The sequence below is a fragment of the Xenopus tropicalis genome, chromosome 1 (genome assembly GCF_000004195.4).
Source record: "Xenopus tropicalis strain Nigerian chromosome 1, UCB_Xtro_10.0, whole genome shotgun sequence".
Lineage (NCBI taxonomy): Eukaryota > Metazoa > Chordata > Amphibia > Anura > Pipidae > Xenopus > Xenopus tropicalis.
In genome coordinates this window covers 66,100-88,116 of record NC_030677.2, presented here as the reverse complement: position 1 = coordinate 88,116, position 22,017 = coordinate 66,100, and the positions used below count along the sequence as shown (strand labels likewise).

At 46.1% G+C, this 22,017-nt stretch overlaps 1 protein-coding gene across 1 annotated transcript in view; it reads right to left on the bottom strand.

Annotated features, from left to right (window-relative positions):
• Positions 1-350: 350 nt before the first annotated feature.
• LOC101732307 (pepsin A) overlaps positions 351-22,017 on the bottom strand; it is a 43,911-nt gene continuing 22,244 nt past the window's right edge. The window contains exons 6-9 of the mRNA XM_031895194.1: positions 11,932-12,045; positions 9,767-9,911; positions 1,115-1,213; positions 351-609 (exon numbers count right to left, since the gene is read on the bottom strand). Of these exons, the coding sequence (XP_031751054.1) occupies positions 472-609; positions 1,115-1,213; positions 9,767-9,911; positions 11,932-12,045 (496 nt within the window). The 3' untranslated portion in view covers positions 351-471. The remainder of the gene's footprint in view (positions 610-1,114; positions 1,214-9,766; positions 9,912-11,931; positions 12,046-22,017) is intronic.

Genomic DNA, 22,017 nt, shown 5'->3' with positions numbered 1-22,017 from the left:
CAGAACCCCTCAGTGACTGTTAATATCCTTATCATTTACAGTAGGGGGTACAGTATCCCTTATAATACATGAGTGATACTCAGAGTTCCCTGTATAACTCAGCCTGCAGCCTTGTGCCTTTATATGGGGGGCACAGAACCCCTCAGTGACTGCTAATATCCTTATCATTTACAGTAGGGGGTACATTATCCCTTATAATACATGAGTGATACTCAGAGTTCCCTGTATAACTCAGCCTGCAGCCTTGTGCCTTTATATGGGGGGCACAGAACCCCTCAGTGACTGCTAATATCCTTATCATTTACAGTAGGGGGTATATCTCGATTTGGAAGAATAAGTGTTTCTGTCTATATGTTGTTGGCAGATGTTTATTTTCAAACCCAAATCAGGGAATAACAAACACTGGGCAATATCGGAGCCACAGATTGGAGCATTTGAGAGTAAATAAGAAGAAAGTGGTTCTGGGAAGGGTTAGAGCTTCGGAGCGGGAGCAAACCCAATCCGGTTGTTGCCTCTGTCGAATACAGTAAAATACTCCCTGAGGAAGATGTCTCCCAGGATCCATGGGCCGGAGGTGGCCTGGAAGCCGCTGCTGCACGAGCCGGGGAACTGGCAAAGCACAAAGCAACACGACGGTTGGACTCACAGGAGAGAAGGGCAGGGGGAGTGTTTCAGTGTCCCCCAAACGCCCAACATGTAGTGCAACTATAACTATAGTCTGTAAATGGCACTTATTGCCCCACTGGGGTTGTGCTGGAGAGACATCTGTATAGCAGATCCCAGTTGGGTCAAACCTAGAGCTCAAGGGCACCATTTTAGTGTTTTCTCCTCCATGAAGAACACCCACGGCCCCCCCGGCCCCCACACTCCAGCAAACAGCACTATTCCTCATGCGCCTCCCACAGGCTTGGCCAGTAAGTGCAGCTCCCATAGAGTTACTGTTACTCCCCAATCTGCTGCTTGGGCAAACTGTCAGCTCCCAAACCCAGAAGTAACTTGGTAACAAAAAATAGTTCCTGATTTCAAGATGGCAATCAGAGCAGTCCCTGGACCAATAGCGTGCTACGGCCGAATGAGCTGTGGGCGGGATTAACGTTGGGTCAGTGACACTCACCTGGCTGATATAAGCCCGGGCCGGCAGGGGGTATCCGATCCCATTGATTGTGATGATGATTTCAGGCAAAGAACTGACCGACTCGCAGCTCACAGTGAACTGGGCAGAACCACAGAATTATTCATATAAAATACAGAGAAACGAGGCAGGAAACCAGTGAGTAAGAGTAAGTTATACAGAGATTTAACCCTTGTGCTGACTAGAACATTGGGGTAACAGGAACTGTATTTACTTTACATCTGCCGTGATTGGATCATTGCCGCACTGGCAGGAAGCAACTCAGCACCAACTGCTCATTCAGGCCCTTGGGGGCCACACAATTTTTCTTATGAATCCAGTTCTTATTCTAATCAGCTCCACTTGCATTCTAAGGTATGTACAACACAAAAGTGCACATACATAGGGGGTACATACATAGGGGGTACATACATAGGGGGTACATACATAGGGGGTACATACATATGGGGCACATACATATGGGGTACAAACATAGGGGGCACATACATAGGGGGCACATACATATGGGGTACAAACATAGGGGGTACAAACATAGGGGGCACATACATAGGGGTACATACATATGGGGTACATACATAGGGGGTACATACATAGGGGGTACATACATATGGGGCACATACATATGGGGCACATACATATGGGGTACAAACATAGGGGGCACATACATAGGGGGCACATACATAGGGGGTACATACATATGGGGTACATACATAGGGGGTACATACATAGGGGGTACATACATATGGGGTACATACATAGGGGGTACATACATATGGGGCACATACATATGGGGTACAAACATAGGGGGTACATACCGTACTAGCCCTAAACCTAACCCTAACCCTAACTCTAGCCTTAACGCTAACCCTAACCCAAAACCTTGCCCTAGCCCTAACCCCAAACCTAACCCTAGCCCTAACCTAAGCCTGAACTCTAACCCCAACCCTAGCCCTAACTATAGCCTTAACCCATAACCCTAGCTATAACCCTAACCCTAGCCCTAACCCCTACCCTAGCCCTAACTCTAGCCTTAACCCTAGCCATAACCCTAACCCTAGCCCTCACCCTAGCCCTGACCCTAGCCATAAATCCTAGCCCTAACACCAACCCTAGCCTTAACCCTAACCCTAGCGCTAACCTTAACCCTAACCCTAGCCTTTACCCTAACCCCAACCCTCACCCTAGCCCTAACCCCATCCCTAACCCTAACCCCAACCCTAACCCTAGCCCTAACCCTAATAAACTAGCCCTAACCCTAATAAACTAGCCCTAACCCTACCCCTGACCCTAACCCTAGCCCTAACCCTAGCCCTAACCCCATCCCTAACCCTAAGCCCAAACCTAACCCTAGCCCTAACCCTAATAAACTAGCCCTAACCCTACCCCTGACCCTAACCCTAGCCCTAACTCTAGCACTAACCCTAACCCTAGCCTTAACTAAACACTAGCCCAAACCCTAGCCCTAACAATAGCCCTAACACTAGCCCTAACCTTAGCCCTAACCATAGCGCTAACCCTAGCCCGAACCCTAGCCCTAACCCTAGCCCTACCCCTAACTCTAACCCTAATCCTAACCCTATCCCTAATCCTAGCCCTAAACCCAACCCTCCCCCTAACCCTAGCCTTAAACCTAACCCTAGCCGTAACCCTAACCCTAACCCCAACCCCAACCCTTACCCTAACCCCTACCCTAGCCCTAGCCTTAACCCTAACCCTAGCCCTAACCCCAACCCTAACACCAACCCTAGCCTTAAACCTAACCCTAGCGTTAACCTTAACCCTAACCCTAGCCTTTACCCTAACCCCAACCCTCACCCTAACCCTAGCCCTAACCCTAGCCCTAACCCTAACCCTAACCCCTACCCTAGCCCTAACCCTCACCCTATCCCTAACCCTAGCCCTGACCCTAGCCCTAATCCTAGCCCTAACCCTAACACCAACCCTAGCCTTAACCCCAACCCTTACCCTAGCCCTAACCCTAGCCCTAACCCCATCCCTAACCCTAAGCCAAAACCTAACCCTAGCCCTAACCCTAATAAACTAGCCCTAACCCTACCCCTGACCCTAACCCTAGCCCTAACTCTAGCCCTAACTCTAGCACTAACCCTAGCCTTAACTAAACACTAGCCCAAACCCTAGCCCTAACAATAGCCCTAACACTAGCCCTAACCTTAGCCCTAGCCCTAACCCTAGCGCTAACCCTAGCCCGAACCCTAGCCCTAACCCTACCCCTAACTCTAACCCTAATCCTAACCCTAGCCCTAATCCTAGCCCTAAACCCAACCCTACCCCTAACCCTAGCCTTAACCCTAGCCATAACCCTAACCCTAACCCCAACCCTAACCCAAGCCCTAACCTCTAGCCCTAGCCTTAACCCTAGCCCTAAGCCCAACCCTAACCCCAACCCTAGCCTTAACCCTAATCCTCACCCTAACCCTAGGCCTAACCCTAGCCCTAACCCTAACCCTAGCCCTAACCCTAGCCCTAACCTTAGCCCTAATCCTATCCCTAACCCCAACCCTAACCCCAACCCTAACCCCAACCCTAACCCCAACCCTAACCCCAACCCCAACCCTAGCCTTAACCCTAACCATAGCGCTAACCCTAAACCTAACCCCAACCCTAAACCTATCCCCAACCCTAACACTCACCCTAGCCCTAACCCCAACCCTAATCCTAACCCCAACCCTAACACTCACCCTAGCCCTAACCCTAGCCCTAGCCCTAACCCTAGCCCTAGCTCTAACCCTAGCCATAGCCCTAACCCTAACCCTAGCCCTAACCCTAGCCCTAACCCTAACAGTAGCCCTAGTCCTAACCCTAGCCTTAACCCTATCCTTAACCCTAGGCCTAGCCCTAACTCTAGCCCTAACCCTAGCTCTAACCCTAACCCTCACCCAAACCTTAGCCCTAGCCCTAACCCTAGCGCTAACCCTAGCCCTAACCCTAACCCTAGCCATACCCCTACCCCTACCCCTACCCCTACCCCTAACCCTAATCCTAACCCTAGCCCTAACCCTAGTCCTAACCCTAGCCCTAAACCTAACCCTAGTCCTAACCCTAGCCCTAGCCCTAACCCTGGTCCTTACCCGAGCCCTAACCCTAGCCCTAACCCTAGTCTTAACCCTAACCCTAGCCCTAACCCTAGCCCTAACCCTAGCCCTAACCCTAGCCCTAACCCTAGCCTAACCCCAGCCCTAGTCCTAACCCTAACCCTAACCCTAGCCCTAGCCCTAACCTTAGCCCTTACCCTAGCCCTAGCTCTAACCCTAACCCAAGCCCTAACTGTAACCCTAACCCTAGCCCTAACCCTAGCCTTAACCCTAGTCCTAGCCATAACCCTAGCCCAAACCCTAGCCCTAACCGTAACCCTAACCGTAACCCTAACCCTAGCCCTAACCCTAGCCCTAACTCTAGCCCTAACCCTAGCCCTAACCCTAGCCCTATCCCTAACCCTAGCCCTAGCCCTAAACCTAACCCTAACCCCAACCCTAACCGTAACCTTAGCCCTAGCCCTAACCCCAACCCTTACCCTAGCCCTAACGCCATCCTTAACCCTAGCCCTAACCCTATCCCTAACCCTAGCCCTAACCCTAACCCTATCCCTAACCCTATCCCTAACCCTATCCCTAACCCTAACCCTATCCCTAACCCTAACCCTATCCCTAACCCTAGCCCTAACCCTAACCCTATCCCTAACCCTATCCCTAACCCTATCCCTAACCCTAACCCTATCCCTAACCCTAACCCTATCCCTAACCCTAACCCTATCCCTAACCCTAGCCCTAACCCTAACCCTATCCCTAACCCTATCCCTAACCCTAGCCCTAACCCTAACCCTATCCCTAACCCTAACCCTAGCCCTAACCCTATCCCTAACCCTAACCCTATCCCTAACCCTAACCCTATCCCTAACCCTATCCCTAACCCTAGCCCTAACCCTAACCCTATCCCTAACCCTATCCCTAACCCTAGCCCTAACCCTAACCCTATCCCTAACCCTAACCCTAGCCCTAACCCTATCCCTAACCCTATCCCTAACCCTAACCCTAACCCTAACCCTATCCCTAACCCTATCCCTAACCCTAGCCCTAACCCTAGCCCTAACCCTAACCCTATCCCTAACCCTAGCCCTAACCCTAACCCTAACCCTAACCCTAACCCTATCCCTATCCCTAACCCTAACCCTATCCCTAACCCTAGCCCTATCCCTAGAGCTAACCCTAGCCGTATCCCTAACCCTAACCGTATCCCTAACCCTAACCCTATCCCTAACCCTAACCCTAGCCCTAACCCTAACCCTATCCCTAACCCTAGCCCTAACCCTAGCCCTAACCCTAGCCCTAACCCTAGCCCTAACCCTAGCCCTAACCCTAGCCCTAACCCTAACCCTATCCCTAGCCCTAACCCTATCCCTAACCCTATCCCTAACCCTAACCCTAACCCTAGCCCTAACCCTAACCCTAGCCCTAACCCTAACCCTATCCCTAACCCTATCCCTAACCCTATCCCTAACCCTAACCCTAACCCTAGCCCTAACCCTAACCCTAGCCCTAACCCTAACCCTATCCCTAACCCTATCCCTAACCCTATCCCTAACCCTAGCCCTAACCCTAGCCCTAACCCTAACCCTAGCCCTAACCCTAACCCTATCCCTAACCCTATCCCTAACCCTATCCCTAACCCTAACCCTAACCCTATCCCTATCCCTAACCCTAACCCTAGCATGCATTGCAGGAATTTGGCTTGATGCAAATGCAGGTCCCATCGTGGAAGTGCCCAATAAGCACTCAGTGATTGTAAGGAAGGATCTACTTTAGAACCCAATTCAGAGCCTAATCCTTTGGCTAATCCCAGGTGCACAACTATCTGGAGATAATGCGCAATGGAAAAGCCTTCCCCTGGGAAACAACTGCCATCATGTGCCATTGTACACTCAAAGCTTATGGTGTCGCCTAGGGGGGACCCTGTGCCCCACCAGTAGGACCCCAACTTGCTAATATACAATCAAATATTACCTGTACTGTTGAGGCTATTGCTCCTGCTGGGTTAAACCCACCCAAGTCCCAGCAGGGTAGGTGAGAAAGTTTTCTGTGTTTCTAGGAATTCGTTACCTAGCGATGAGCAAGAAGTAGTGCAAATCCCCATAGTTCTCTGTCCAACCACTTGTGACCAGGGGGCTTTTTATCAGAGTGAAATCAGAGCTGGCCGCAGCCCCCCAGAGTGAAATTCCATCGCTCTCCATTCATTTCTATGGCACATTGACTGGGTTCACTTTCAGCCCTTGATAAATACTCATTGAAAAATCCTATAGAAATGAATGGAGAGGGGCAGAATTTCACGGTCACTCTCTGATCAATCTGCCCCTGGGCCCAGGCCCTGTAGTTTAATTACTAGTGAATATGGGCCACATTCCTGCAGCAGAAAGCAATTATCTGGCCTTTACTGAAACAATTATAGGGTTAAATAACCCTTTCTGGAGCCAGAGAAGACCAGGCTCAAACATTCTAGGAAAAGAAATAGAAAAGGTGGCGGCCAACAGGTTAGTCAGGCTCTATGAGATCTATGAGACGTCCCAGTGTGGGTTCAGAAAAACCCCACAACAGAACCGGCACTGGTTCCGATACTGAATGGGAAATGGAGAAAAACAGGCAGGAACTCCGGATAAACAAAGCGTTCTGGGCAGCTCCACAAGTAAAATCAGTGTAGTCGATTTAGACCTACACATACTGCTATAAAGCCTTACGCATTTGGTACCTAAATGGGTCATAGGCTGACGAATTCTTCCTAAGATGCAGAATACTGTAAATAATGGGCCTCCTTTTCCCCATTTCCCTTCTGTATATGGGCCATTCTACCTACTGGGCCCATTCTACTTACTGGCCCCATTCTACCTACTGGCCCCATTCTACCTACTGGGCCATTCTACCTACTGGGCCCATTCTACTTACTGGCTCCATTCTACCTACTGGCCCCATTCTACCTACTGGGCCCATTCTACCTACTGGGCCCATTCTACCTACTGGGCCCATTCTACCTACTTGGCCCATTCTACCTACTGGGCCCATTCTACTTACTGGCCCCATTCTACCTACTGGCCCCATTCTACCTACTGGGCCATTCTACCTACTGGGCCCATTCTACTTACTGGCTCCATTCTACCTACTGGCCCCATTCTACCTACTGGGCCCATTCTACCTACTGGGCCCATTCTACCTACTGGGCCCATTCTACCTACTGGGCCCATTCTACCTACTTGGCCCATTCTACTTACTGGCCCCATTCTACCTACTGGCCCCATTCTACCTACTGGGCCCATTCTACCTACTGGGCACATTCTACCTACTGGGCACATTCTACTTACTGGGCACATTCTACCTACTGGGCCCATTCTACCTACTGGGCCCATTCTACCTACTGGGCCCATTCTACCTACTGGGCCCATTCTACCTACTGGGCCCATTCTACCTACTGGGCCCATTCTATCTACTGGGCCCATTCTACTTACTGGCCCCATTCTACCTACTGGCCCCATTCTACCTACTGGGCCCATTCTACCTACTGGGCCCATTCTACCTATTGGGCCCATTCTACCTACTGGCCCCATTCTACCTACTGGGCCCATTCTACCTACTGGGCCCATTCTACCTACTGGGCACATTCTACTTACTGGGCACATTCTACCTACTGGGCCCATTCTACCTACTGGGCCCATTCTACCTACTGGGCCCATTCTACCTACTGGGCCCATTCTACCTACTGGGCACATTCTACCTACTTGGCCCATTCTACCTACTGGGCACATTCTACCTACTGGGCACATTCTACCTACTGGGCACATTCTACCTACTGGGCCCATTCTACCTACTGGGCCCATTCTACCTACTGGGCCCATTCTACCTACTGGGCACATTCTACCTACTGGGCACATTCTACCTACTTGGCCCAATCTACCTACTGGGCACATTCTACCTACTTGGCCCATTCTACCTACTGGGCACATTCTACCTACTGGGCCCATTCTACCTACTGGGCACATTCTACCTACTGGGCCCATTCTACCTACTGGGCCCATTCTACCTACTGGGCCCATTCTACCTACTGGCCCCATTCTACCTACTGGCCCCATTCTACCTACTGGCCCCATTCTACCTACTGGCCCCATTCTACCTACTGGGCACATTCTACCTACTGGGCCCATTCTACCTACTGGGCACATTCTACCTACTTGGCCCATTCTACCTACTGGGCACATTCTACCTAATGGACACATTCTACCTACTGGGCCCATTCTACCTACTGGCCCCATTCTACCTACTGGCCCCATTCTACCTACTGGGCACATTCTACCTAATGGACACATTCTACCTACTGGGCCCATTCTACCTACTGGCCCCATTCTACCTATTGGCCCCATTCTACCTACTGGGCCCATTCTACCTACTGGGCACATTCTACATAATGGGCCCATTCTACCTACTGGGCCCATTCTACCTACTGGGCCCATTTTACCTACTGGCCCATTCTACCTACTGGGCCCATTCTACCTACTGGGCACATTCTACCTACTGGGCCCATTCTACCTACTGGGCCCATTCTACCTACTGGGACCATTCTACCTACTGGGCACATTCTACCTACTGGGCACATTCTACCTACTGGGCACATTCTACCTAATGGGCACATTCTACCTAATGGGCCAATTCTACCTACTGGGCCCATTCTACCTGCTGGGCCCATTCTACTTACTGGCCCCATTCTACCTACTGGGCCCATTTTACCTACTGGGCACATTCTACCTACTGGGCCCATTCTACCTACTGGGCCCATTCTACCTACTGGGCCCATTCTACTTACTGGCCCCATTCTACCTACTGGGCCCATTCTACCTACTGGGCCCATTCTACCTACTGGGCACATTCTACCTACTGGGCACATTCTACCTAATGGGCCAATTCTACCTGCTGGGCCCATTCTACCTGCTGGGCCCATTCTACTTACTGGCCCCATTCTACCTACTGGGCCCATTCTACCTACTGGGCCCATTCTACCTACTGGGCCCATTCTACCTAATGGGCCCATTCTACCTACTGGGCACATTCTACCTAATGGGCCCATTCTACCTACTGGGCCCATTCTACCTACTGGCCCCATTCTACCTACTGGCCCCATTCTACCTACTGGGCCCATTCTACCTACTGGGCACATTCTACCTACTGGGCACATTCTACCTACTGGGCACATTCTACCTACTGGGCACATTCTACCTACTGGGCCCATTCTACCTACTGGGCACATTCTACCTACTGGGCCCATTCTACCTACTGGCCCCATTCTACCTACTTGGCCCATTCTACCAACTGGGCCCATTCTACCTACTGGGCCCATTCTACCTACTGGGCCCATTCTACCTACTGGGCACATTCTACCTACTGGGCCCATTCTACCTACGGGGCCCATTCTACCTACTGGGCACATTCTAGCTACTGGGCCCATTCTACCGACGGGGCCCATTCTACCTACTGGGCCCATTCTACCTACTGGACACTACAAAGCAGGGTCTAAGGAAGCTTTATATGAAGTGGCATTTTATCAGCTATAACACAATCAATTGTATGTTGTCTTTGTACCTACCAGTCCATATTTATCTGCCTTGGCCCCAATGGCTCCCTGGATGGTCCTTATTGCGCCTGGGTGCCCAGCAATGACAGAGGTGCCAGTATCTACAATTGCCTGACAGCTTTCCCTGCAAGCAATGATCTGCCCATTGATGGTGACGCTACAATACAGAGAGAGAAGGAATAGTGAGATGACCCCCAGCAATACATTGTTTCTATACTTAGCGAGGCCCCCAGAAAGGGCCCTACAGCCCCATCCATCTGTGTGTCATAGAGCAGGATGGTGTCCAGTCATCTATCTATCTATCTTTGTGCAGAATGGTCATAATATCTAAATGTCCTGCGCTGTTGTGCAGTGGGGGTTACTGGTCATTATATGTAAATGTCCTGCGCTGTTGTGCAGTGGGGGTTACTGGTCACTACAACTAAATGTCCTGCGATGTGGTGCCGTGGGGGTTACTGGTCATTACAACTAAATATCCTGCGCTGTGGTGCCGTGGGGGTTACTGGTCATTACAACTAAATGTTCTGCGCTGTGGTGCCGTGGGGGTTACTGGTCACTACAACTAAATGTCCTGCGATGTGGTGCTGTGGGGGTTACTGGTCATTACAACTAAATGTTCTGCGCTGTGGTGCCGTGGGGGTTACTGGTCACTACAACTAAATGTCCTGCGATGTGGTGCTGTGGGGGTTACTGGTCATTACAACTAAATGTCCTGCGCTGTGGTGCCGTGGGGGTTACTGGTCATTACAACTAAATGTCCTGCGATGTGGTGCCGTGGGGGTTACTGGTCATTACAACTAAATGTCCTGCGATGTGGTGCCGTGGGGGTTACTGGTCATTACAACTAAATGTTCTGCGCTGTGGTGCCGTGGGGGCTACTGGTCATTTCAACTAAATGTCCTGCGCTGTTGTGCAGGGGGGGTTACTGGTCACTACAACTAAATGTTCTGTGCTGTGGTGCCGTGGGGGTTACTGGTCATTACAACTAAATGTTCTGCGCTGTGGTGCCGTGGGGGCTACTGGTCATTTCAACTAAATGTCCTGCGCTGTTGTGCAGGGGGGGTTACTGGTCATTACAACTAAATGTCCTGCGCTGTTGTGCAGGGGGGGCTACTGGTCATTACAACTAAATGTTCTGTGCTGTGGTGCCGTGGGGCTACTGGTCATTTCAACTAAATGTCCTGCGCTGTTGTGCAGGGGGGGTTACTGGTCATTACAACTAAATGTCCTGCGCTGTTGTGCAGGGGGGGTTACTGGTCACTACAACTAAATGTTCTGCGCTGTTGTGCAGGGGGGGTTACTGGTCATTACAACTAAATGTTCTGCGCTGTTGTGCAGGGGGGGTTACTGGTCATTACAACTAAATGTCCTGCGCTGTGGTGCCGTGGGGGTTACTGGTCACTACAACTAAATGTTCTGCGCTGTTGTGCAGGGGGGGTTACTGGTCACTACAACTAAATGTTCTGCGCTGTTGTGCAGGGGGGGTTACTGGTCATTACAACTAAATGTCCTGCGCTGTGGTGCCGTGGGGGTTACTGGTCACTACAACTAAATGTTCTGCGCTGTTGTGCAGGGGGGGGTTACTGGTCATTACAACGAAATGTTCTGCGCTGTTGTGCAGGGGGGGTTACTGGTCACTACAACTAAATGTTCTGCGCTGTTGTGCAGTGTGGGTTACTGGTCACTACAACTAAATGTTCTGCGCTGTTGTGCAGGGGGGGTTACTGGTCACTACAACTAAATGTTCTGCGCTGTTGTGCAGGGGGGGTTACTGGTCACTACAACTAAATGTTCTGCGCTGTTGTGCAGGGGGGGTTACTGGTCACTACAACTAAATATCCTGCGCTGTTGTGCAGGGGGGGTTACTGGTCACTACAACTAAATGTTCTGCGCTGTTGTGCAGGGGGGGTTACTGGTCACTACAACTAAATGTCCTGCGCTGTGGTGCCGTGGGGGCTACTGGTCATTTCAACTAAATGTCCTGCGCTGTTGTGCAGGGGGGGTTACTGGTCACTACAACTAAATGTTCTGCACTGTTGTGCAGTGGGGGTTACTGGTCACTACAACTAAATGTCCTGCGCTGTTGTGCAGTGGGGGTTACTGGTCACTACAACTAAATATCCTGCACTGTTGTGCAGTGGGGGTTACTGGTCACAGCTACTGATGGTTTCACTCACCTGTCCACTGTTATCTGCCAGTATTTCTGAGCCGTGACCGGCACCCACTGTAGCTCCCCCCCTGCAAAGCAGGAACCATCAATTCCACCAAAAACCACCGCACTCCCCTTGTGGCTGAAAGTAGAAGAATAGAAAGTATAGATAGTGTAGAAGTATTAGGGTAACATACATATCCCGGATATTCTGCTAATATAAGAAAGGAACACAGAATAGAAACATTAGGGCCGATTCACTAAAGTGCGTTAAAACGAGCACTATTAATAGTGTGCGGTAAAATTTTTAGTGTGTCTAATTTTTTGCGACTTAACGCGCGATTCACTCAAAGCATACTTGCGCTAATTTACGCGCGATGCTGCATGCGTTATTTTAGTCGCAAAGACTATTTTCATGTGTTATGCGCGTTAACTAAAGTGCGTGCGCTAGCACATAAAACTAGCGCCATTTTGTGCATTTGCGCTGGGAGAGCACAGAAGTGCTAGTGTCAGACAGAGAGAGAGAGAGGTTTTTTTTTTTGTCTCTAAAAAAATCATGGAGACCAGTGCGGCTGCTATAAAGGTGGCCAAGAAGAGGGAGCACCTTCCAACTGCCGTGTCACCCAGCTCCGGCACTGGCACACAGGGGCCTCTTTACCTTGGCAGCCCTGATGTGTCTGAGGGCACAGACAGGGAATCCCGAGGAAGCCAGCAGAGAGAGCGAGGAGCTTCCCCCCACCCCATCTGGGAAAGGGAAGAGGCACAGCAGGAGGGCAGGCTTCATAATCTCAAATGTAATGAGTTTGAAAATGAGGCGCTGGTGGAGGGGCTTGTGCCGGTGTCATCGGCAAATATGCCACCAATACGCCCACTGCCATCAAATCGAAGGCCTGGAGGGACATTGTGGAGTGTCCAACACTGCAAAAAGAGGTATCAGGACATTAAGAGGGTCCTGAAAAGCTGGCAGAGGCCTCCAGATACAGGTAAATATCTTGCATTCATCTTTCTATTTAACACTTGTTCATCTGCTTTTCTACTCAACTGGCTTTTCCTTTTGGCTTACTGACTTTCCTTCCTTTTTGCCTTCTTTCCTACTTACTTTACTTGTATGTAATGTATGTATGGCCGCCTATTATTATGTGTGCAACATATGTCCTCAAAGCTGTGTAGTACAACAACAAATTAGGCCAGTAAATAGGGGGGGGGGGGCATTTAAGAAATATTTGCCAAAATACTTAGGGGTCCGTTTACTAAAGTGGCTTAAATTAAGTGGGAGATTTTAGACACAGAATAAATGGCAAATATGTTATGGGCACTTTATTAAACGGGGACAAATATAATATTGCAATTATTCTGGCAACAAAACATTGGATTGGCAGTTATCCCACTCGCCAGAAAATACGCTACGTACTAATTAGCGCAAGTTTTACTATTCAGCAAAATGGGCTAAAGGCAAAATTGTTGGCAGAATATTTGCAAACATGTAACCCATATAGCATATTGATGTGTTACTGATAAATGTAAGGGTGTAGGGGAAACTACATGAAAGTATAGAATACCATGAATGAAGGCAAAATAATTAGACATTACTCAGTTCAAAAGTACCAACTTTTATTTGAACAATAAAATTTGTAAAAAATTTTAAAAAACTGTCTAGGCCTTTCTGGCCTTAAGCTCCTTGAGGCTCTGCTCGACGCTGGCCAACTGGGCCTTCATGGAGGCAAGATCCTCCTGCACGGACCGAAGTGTGGGGTCAGTTCACCCAAGTGTTGTTTGGGTCCCCACATCTTCGCTCTGACGCGATGTTCCCTCGTCTCAAAAATTCCCTTGAATCAAAATATTCGTCGCTATGATCACTGGCATTTACACGCACATCGCTGGCGACAGAAGCAGGTTATAGCGGCGAATATTCTTGTGACAAAATTAACTTTGCAACTATTCTTGCTATAAAATAGTCTACTTTTATGGCGTTAAAATTAGTGACTGTTCATAGACTATACTCTTAGACAATTTAAACACACTTCAGCAAACAGACCCCTTAATGCCCTGTACTCTCCTTTATCAAGGAGTATTATTGTTTAAGCATTGGTTATACAGAGAGAGTATAAGCCCTGGGAGTTAGCGAGGCAAACAAACGTCATCTGCTCCCGTTCCAGGAATTTTTGTTACCAAATTTGGTTAGACCTGTGTTTTGTGTTAGGCTTGTGCAGTGGCATAATAATGAATTGTGTCGTCAACGTGGAGCCCACCTACTATCTGGGGCCAAATTGAAAGCGATATATATAAGGAAGCTAACCTCAACTCAATAATATGGTCCAAAACAGAGAAAATGCATCTCTCCCCAAGCATGCTATCATCAACCCGCCTTACACTTTCAATCTGGACTAGGCTCAAACACAAACACAATCTGACCTCTGACTTGTCAAGCAATACAATCTACCTGAGGAACCCCAATTTCCCCCAGGCATGGACCCATCATTCCATAAAAGATGGGCAGAATTGAACTTACACACTGTAAAGGACTTGCTAGAACCTCGGAATCATACAGTGCTCCCACTTCAAACCCTAAAGGACAAAGCTCCACAACTCAACCTTAAGCAGTTTGAATATTTCCAACTACGGCATTTCCTAACGCCCTATGCGAACTTCGCAAGGGCCAACCACCCAACGACATTTGAAACCATAGCGAGAAGGGGTCTCCCACAAAAAGGCCTAATCTCAGCACTTTACAATATCCTTACAACTATACCTGAAGGCCCCCAGACCCGACACAAATACATGAACAAATGGGACTTGATACTCACCCAGCCGCTATCCGAAACAGATTGGACAAATATCTGGGACAACGCAAAAAAAATGTCAACCTGTGTCAGACAAAAAGAACACATATACAAAATCCTGATGTTCTGGTATCACACCCCCGAAAAACTAAATAAGCTTTTCCTGGACCATTCTCCAAACTGCTGGAGAGGCTGCGGATCTCAGGGCTCCCTACAACACATTTTTTGGGAATGCCCCATAATCCAGCCCATCTGGACAGAAATAGCAAGCTTACTGGGCCGACTGTTTTCACGTGAGGTTCGCCTAGACCCTTCTACAATGTTATTGGGGAAACCATTCCCCAAAATGCGTAAGTGTGGCCAAGCATTAATCAACCAGATACTTACCGCAACCAGATTGGCCATCGCAGCCAAATGGAAATCACCAATTGCACCCTCCATGACTGAAATAATCAACCGAGTGAACTCCAACAGGAAATTTGAATACGGAATTGCCACTCTACACAACAACACCCCTCAACACCTCAAAATCTGGGACATTTGGGAACTAATTGGCCTGGCCACCTAGCTTCATCAAGCTTCACAAGGGACACCCGCCCACCCGCCTATATCCCCCCCCAGTAGCAGACCTACTGCCAATATAGATTACCCAATGACTAATAACCTAACAGCCATAATCAAAACACAATAGAATGTGATCACACTTTTTGTGGATATATAACTCTTATCCACAGTGACGGTGGGTCCGGGTGCTCATGCCCCAGACCATTCAGCATAGGGAGTCATCACAGGAAATCGAGTATGAAGATAGGCAGGCACTCCGAATTATTTGTTGCAAATGTAGAAAGATGCAGCCAGTAGAAAATAATTAAGTTAAAAAAGTATAAATTTTATTTTATCCATATGTAAAAACAAATAGCCTTACGCGTTTCATACCAATAGGGTACTTAGTCATAGGCTTAATACATTAAACACAATACACCATATTTAAAGACAGATTGACCAATCAGGTAAACTTTGCAATTAGCCAATCAGACCGATAGGTCATTTGGCTAGGGAAAGTAGATAAAAAGTCATAAATTCACATAGGGATATATATTAGGCATTATATACAATCGATTCGTGTATAACCATAAAAAGCTAGATTTAGGTAATTATACATAACAAGTAACATCGTAATCGTAGTTGAGTCCATATGGTTGTCGAGTTTTTAGGAAGAAAATCCACTTTGTTTCTTTTCTAATTAACACTGAGGAGATGTCGCCCCCTCTAGGACTAAGGATAGCTCTATCTATTCCTGTAACTTTTAAAAAAGACAAGGATCTATTTGAACATTCGAAAAAATGTTTTGCAACAGTAGTAAAGCTGTTAACATTAGTAATGTTCAATACATGTTCCCTTATCCTGTCTTTGAGCTTTCTACCTGTCTGACCAACATATTGTTTCATGCACTTAGTGCAAGTAAGAAGGTAAATAACATTTTTGGTATTACAATTGATAAAATGTTTTATCTGATATTTTTTCATAGTCATAGACGAGGTGAATGAATCTGTTTTTTGTATATAATTACAAGTAATACATTGTCAAGATCCACACTTATAGCACCCTTTTGTAGATAGCCATGTGGTTGTGGGCTTTTTAGTATGGATTAAACTTGGTGATAGTAAATTACTTAAAGTTTCAGTTTTTCGAGTAATGTATTTATGTCCATTGTTAAGTATTTGTCTTAGAATAGGATCGGTTTTTAAAATGGTTAGATTATTGTTAATGATTTTTTCTATCATTTTTTGTTGGGGACTATAGGTCAAAATACATGTCAAGGGTTCATTATCCTTATTTTTTGCATATTTCTTACGTTTAGAAGTTTTTTGATTATGCACATGATATCTGTCGAAAAGATTTGATCTGTCTACAGATGCAGCTCGCTCGAAGGCTTTAATGATATTATTTTTAGAGTACCCCCTATCAATTAATCTATGGTATAGATCAGTGGATTTTGATACAAATTCTGTATCTTCAGAGCAGACACGTCTGATGCGTAAAAATTGGCTATATGGAATATTACAGATTGAATGCCTCGGATGACAAGATGTAGCTTCTAATAGCGTATTAGCTGAACAGTCTTTACGGAAAATTGTGCTTGTGACTGATTGATTGAATGTGCTCAAAGTAATATCTAAAAAATTGATGCTAGTGTAGTGTATTTCAGAAGTGAACTGTAAATTATAATTATTAGTATTAATGTGTTGGACAAAATGATTAAATTGTTCTTCTGTGCCGGACCAGATCATAATGATATCGTCAATATAGCGTCCATAATATTGAATGTGAACAGAAAATGGATTGATATCATTATAAATGTGTAAATCCTCCCACCAACCTAGGAATAAATTCGCATAGGAAGGTGCGAATTTGGCACCCATGGCCGTGCCTCTACATTGTAAATAGTATTTATTATCAAAATAAAAATAATTATGTGTGAGAAGAAAGTGTATAGATTGCAGTAAAAAAGTGATGAAATTTGGTTCATATGAGCTATATTGGTAAAGGTGATATTCAATGGCTTGTAGGCCAAGAGTATGAGGAATGCATGAATATAAGGAAGTAACATCAATTGAGGCCCATTTTAAGTCTGTGGAATTCCATTGGTATTTATTAAGAGTATATAATAGGTGACCACTGTCTTTAAGATAGCTAGGAAGTCTCAAAACTAGTGGCTGTAAAAAATGATCTATGAATTCACAAAGATTTTCGCCTAGAGAGCTTATACCTGCTATAATCGGCCGGCCTAATGGAGGTCTCTCTTTTTTATGTATTTTGGGTAAATGATGAAAGATGGCCGATTTAGGTGTATCATTTTTGATAAAAGCAATGATTTTCTCATCTATGATGTTGAAATTCAGAGCCTCTTGTAACAATGTATCAAGCTCTAACTTGTATGCGTATGTGGGATTTCTATCTAAGGGTAAGTATGTATCTTTATCTGCCAGTTGTCTATAGGCCTCAGAAATGTAATCTGATTTGTTTAGTATAACGATCTGACCTCCCTTATCTGCTCGTCGGATAACTATGTCATGGTCATTTTTCAAAGTGTCAAGTGCTCTTTTTTCTTTTTTAGTGAGGTTGCTACCAGTACATGAATCTTTTACTGTTTCATATAAATATGATAGTTCTATTTCTATATTTTTCTGAAACATGTTAATAGTATTATCTCTCAGATATGTAGGATAGAAGGTAGATTTAGATTTAAACCTGTGTATTGATTCAGGGAGACTGACACCGACTCTACCTGAATCGGGGTCAGTCTCTCTACTCAGCTGTTCAAGTTGAAGAAGCGTGTTCATATCTTTGAAATTTGATATATGAGATTGTAGGAGGACAGGAGTAACTAAGTTGTTCTCTTTGTCTCCCCCTTCAGATAAAGTAATATTATCATTATAGAAATGTTTTTTCAGCAAAAGTTTACGTACAAATCTGTTAACATCTGTAATTGTATCGAATAGATCAAAGTTTTTTAGGGGGTACTCTAAAAATAATATCATTAAAGCCTTCGAGCGAGCTGCATCTGTAGACAGATCAAATCTTTTCGACAGATATCATGTGCATAATCAAAAAACTTCTAAACGTAAGAAATATGCAAAAAATAAGGATAATGAACCCTTGACATGTATTTTGACCTATAGTCCCCAACAAAAAATGATAGAAAAAATCATTAACAATAATCTAACCATTTTAAAAACCGATCCTATTCTAAGACAAATACTTAACAATGGACATAAATACATTACTCGAAAAACTGAAACTTTAAGTAATTTACTATCACCAAGTTTAATCCATACTAAAAAGCCCACAACCACATGGCTATCTACAAAAGGGTGCTATAAGTGTGGATCTAGACAATGTATTACTTGTAATTATATACAAAAAACAGATTCATTCACCCCGTCTATGACTATGAAAAAATATCAGATAAAACATTTTATCAATTGTAATACCAAAAATGTTATTTACCTTCTTACTTGCACTAAGTGCATGAAACAATATGTTGGTCAGACAGGTAGAAAGCTCAAAGACAGGATAAGGGAACATGTATTGAACATTACTAATGTTAACAGCTTTACTACTGTTGCAAAACATTTTTTCGAATGTTCAAATAGATCCTTGTCTTTTTTAAAAGTTACAGGAATAGATAGAGCTATCCTTAGTCCTAGAGGGGGCGACATCTCCTCAGTGTTAATTAGAAAAGAAACAAAGTGGATTTTCTTCCTAAAAACTCGACAACCATATGGACTCAACTACGATTACGATGTTACTTGTTATGTATAATTACCTAAATCTAGCTTTTTATGGTTATACACGAATCGATTGTATATAATGCCTAATATATATCCCTATGTGAATTTATGACTTTTTATCTACTTTCCCTAGCCAAATGACCTATCGGTCTGATTGGCTAATTGCAAAGTTTACCTGATTGGTCAATCTGTCTTTAAATATGGTGTATTGTGTTTAATGTATTAAGCCTATGACTAAGTACCCTATTGGTATGAAACGCGTAAGGCTATTTGTTTTTACATATGGATAAAATAAAATTTATACTTTTTTAACTTAATTATTTTCTACTGGCTGCATCTTTCTACATTTGCAACAAATAATTCGGAGTGCCTGCCTATCTTCATACTCGATAACCTAACAGCCATCCCAGGCTTATAACATGCATCTTTCAGTTATCTGTACCCTTAGCCTTAACTTTTTTCTTTCTACCCTCCCTTTTGAATCTATCTTATTGTTGGTTATCCTTTTGCAGAAAAAGCAGACACAGCAATTAAGACTTATCACTGGTACAATAACTCCATTAGTTCATTGCTTCATGATAACTAATATGCCTCTGTATCATATAACCTTGTATTTCTCTGTCCTTGCTTTTGTTATTGGAAAAAAATAAATAAAAATATAAGTTACAAAAAAAAAATAATGAATTGTGTCTGTGTATATTGCAGCTGTTTCAATTCCAGAAGTGCAGTGTATTGCTAATAAGATAGGTGTGTTATTGGACAAGTGTGTCTTGCTGGGTTAGGTGCAGTTAGTTCATCTTGTACTTTTGGACAATCAATCTTTTCAACTTGATTTTACCTTTTTGCCTCATTTGGAATGAATCAATGTCCACAAATATTTTTGTCAAAATAAACTTGGTCATGTTTTACCAAAACTGACAATCATTATTGTCCATGAAGTTTGTCTGGCATCATGAACATAACAAAAAATTAAATAAAGTTTTTTTTCTTTTTTTCAAAAGGTGGACGCTCCTCATCTGGGATCCACTCCCCCCGGCGCCATCCTGCAATTGGAGGAGAAACATTTAGTGGGGAGGAAAGTGAGAGAGTGTCACATGGAGGTGGCAGCGATGTGGCCTTCTTCTCAGATGAGGAGCTGGCCAACATTCCCCAGCAGCAGCAGCTCCTAACCCAGGCCACAGGAGAGAACGTGGCCCCCAAGGAACCTGAGAAAGATAGGTTCCACAAATCCCTAATAAGGCATCACAAAGCCCTGATGGATCAAATGCATGTCGACTTGTGTGTGGCCACTAACCCTACAATGCAGGTCAGGCACGCCAAGCCGCACATGAGTCGGCAATGCTAAGCCTCCATCAGGCCAGCGAGGCCAGGAAAGTCGAACATGAGGCTGCCATGTTGAGCCTGCAAGAGGATCGGGTAGAGCTTAAAAGGCAAAAAGTGGCTCTGTTGGCACAACAAAATTTGCTGCTCCAGCAACAGGCACAAAAGCCAACAGAGCCAACAAGCTCTACCAGTGGAGCTTTTGGTGAGAGCGCAGCTCCCCCTCCTGCAGGTTCAACTAGGCAGCTTCACAAAAGAAAATAAATGTGCCACATTAGGGATTTGTGGAACTTATTTTTTCTTAGGCATATGTTTTTTGGAAAGTTTTCTTTTAGTTTTTTCTCTTTGTGTTGCGGGTGGTGTAATAACCTGCTGAAAACATTTATTTGGCAAGTGGGTTCCCTGCAAATAAACCTTTTTTTTTTTTTAAAGTTGTTTGGTATTTCTTGTGTATGGGATTAAAGATTGTAGGTACTTACAGGAAAAGTAATTGGTAATGATTTGTCCCTGGACTTCACTCCCTCTGGCATCCGCACCTCGGACAGGATCTTGGGGATGTATGGGGTCCTCCAGGTCCTCAGCCACATCCCCTGGTAAGCCGTGCCGGTTCGCCAGATTGTGCAGTACAGCACACGCAGCCACAATGTTGGCAACTTTGGTGGGGCTGTACATGAGGCTGCCTCCAGATTTATCCAGGCAGCGGAACCGGCTTTTAAGGATCCCAAACGTCTGCTCAATCACAGACCGCGCTCTCACATGTGCTTCGTTAACAGCACGCTCGGCCCGTGAGCGCGGCCTGTGAATCGGTGTGATGAGCCACCTAGAGCAGGGGTAGCCAGAATCTCCTGAAATAAAATAAGATGGAATAAGATGCTGCAAACAAATAAGCTGCTTCCAGTCTCCCGGTGTCAAAACAGGGCCCTTTTGCAACAGATGTGACAGTGTGAGACTGATAGGTGACACTACAAGCAGCTGCTTTGACTCTCCCAGTGGCAGGCAGGGACTGGTTTTACAGTGGGACACAAAGCAAATGTGGGCAAGTTGTGCTAGATAGCTGACACAAATACTTACCTAACAGCCACCCGTGAGGCATTTGTCCTGTCTCAAAAGAATGGTAAAGCCCGGACTGCCTTAGGGTGTAAGCATCGTGAGAGGAGCCGGGGAACCCAGACACGATGCTCAGGATGTTCATACAGCCATCACACACCACTTGCACATTGAGGGAGTGGTAGCCCTTCCTGTTGCGGAAAATGTGCTCCCTGTCTTGGGGGGGGGGGTTTAATGCCACATGGGTGCAATCAATTGCACCCAACACATTGGGGATGCCACTTACCCCATAAAAATGCCTTTTCACGGCGTTCCACTCATTCCGATGTTAGGGGAACGAGATGAAATTCCCGGACACCGAGCAGATGGCGTCCAGGACCTGGCCAAGGCACCGTGAAAAGGTGGGCTGTGAACCCCCCCCGTAAACCCCCTGACCCTCTGGAAACTTCCAGCGGCCAAAAAGTGCAGGGAGCACAGCAGTTTGACCATCCCGGGGACGGCGCGGCTTTGGCGAGTCAGTGGTTGCAGGGAAGGTTCAAGCAGCTCATACAGGCTGGATATGGCCGCCATATTGAGCCTGTATCACCTGACCACTTCATCTTCACTTAAACCCTCTAAAGTGGCCCTTTCCCTAAAAATCCGAGGGCGCTAAAATATGCACACATTCACGCG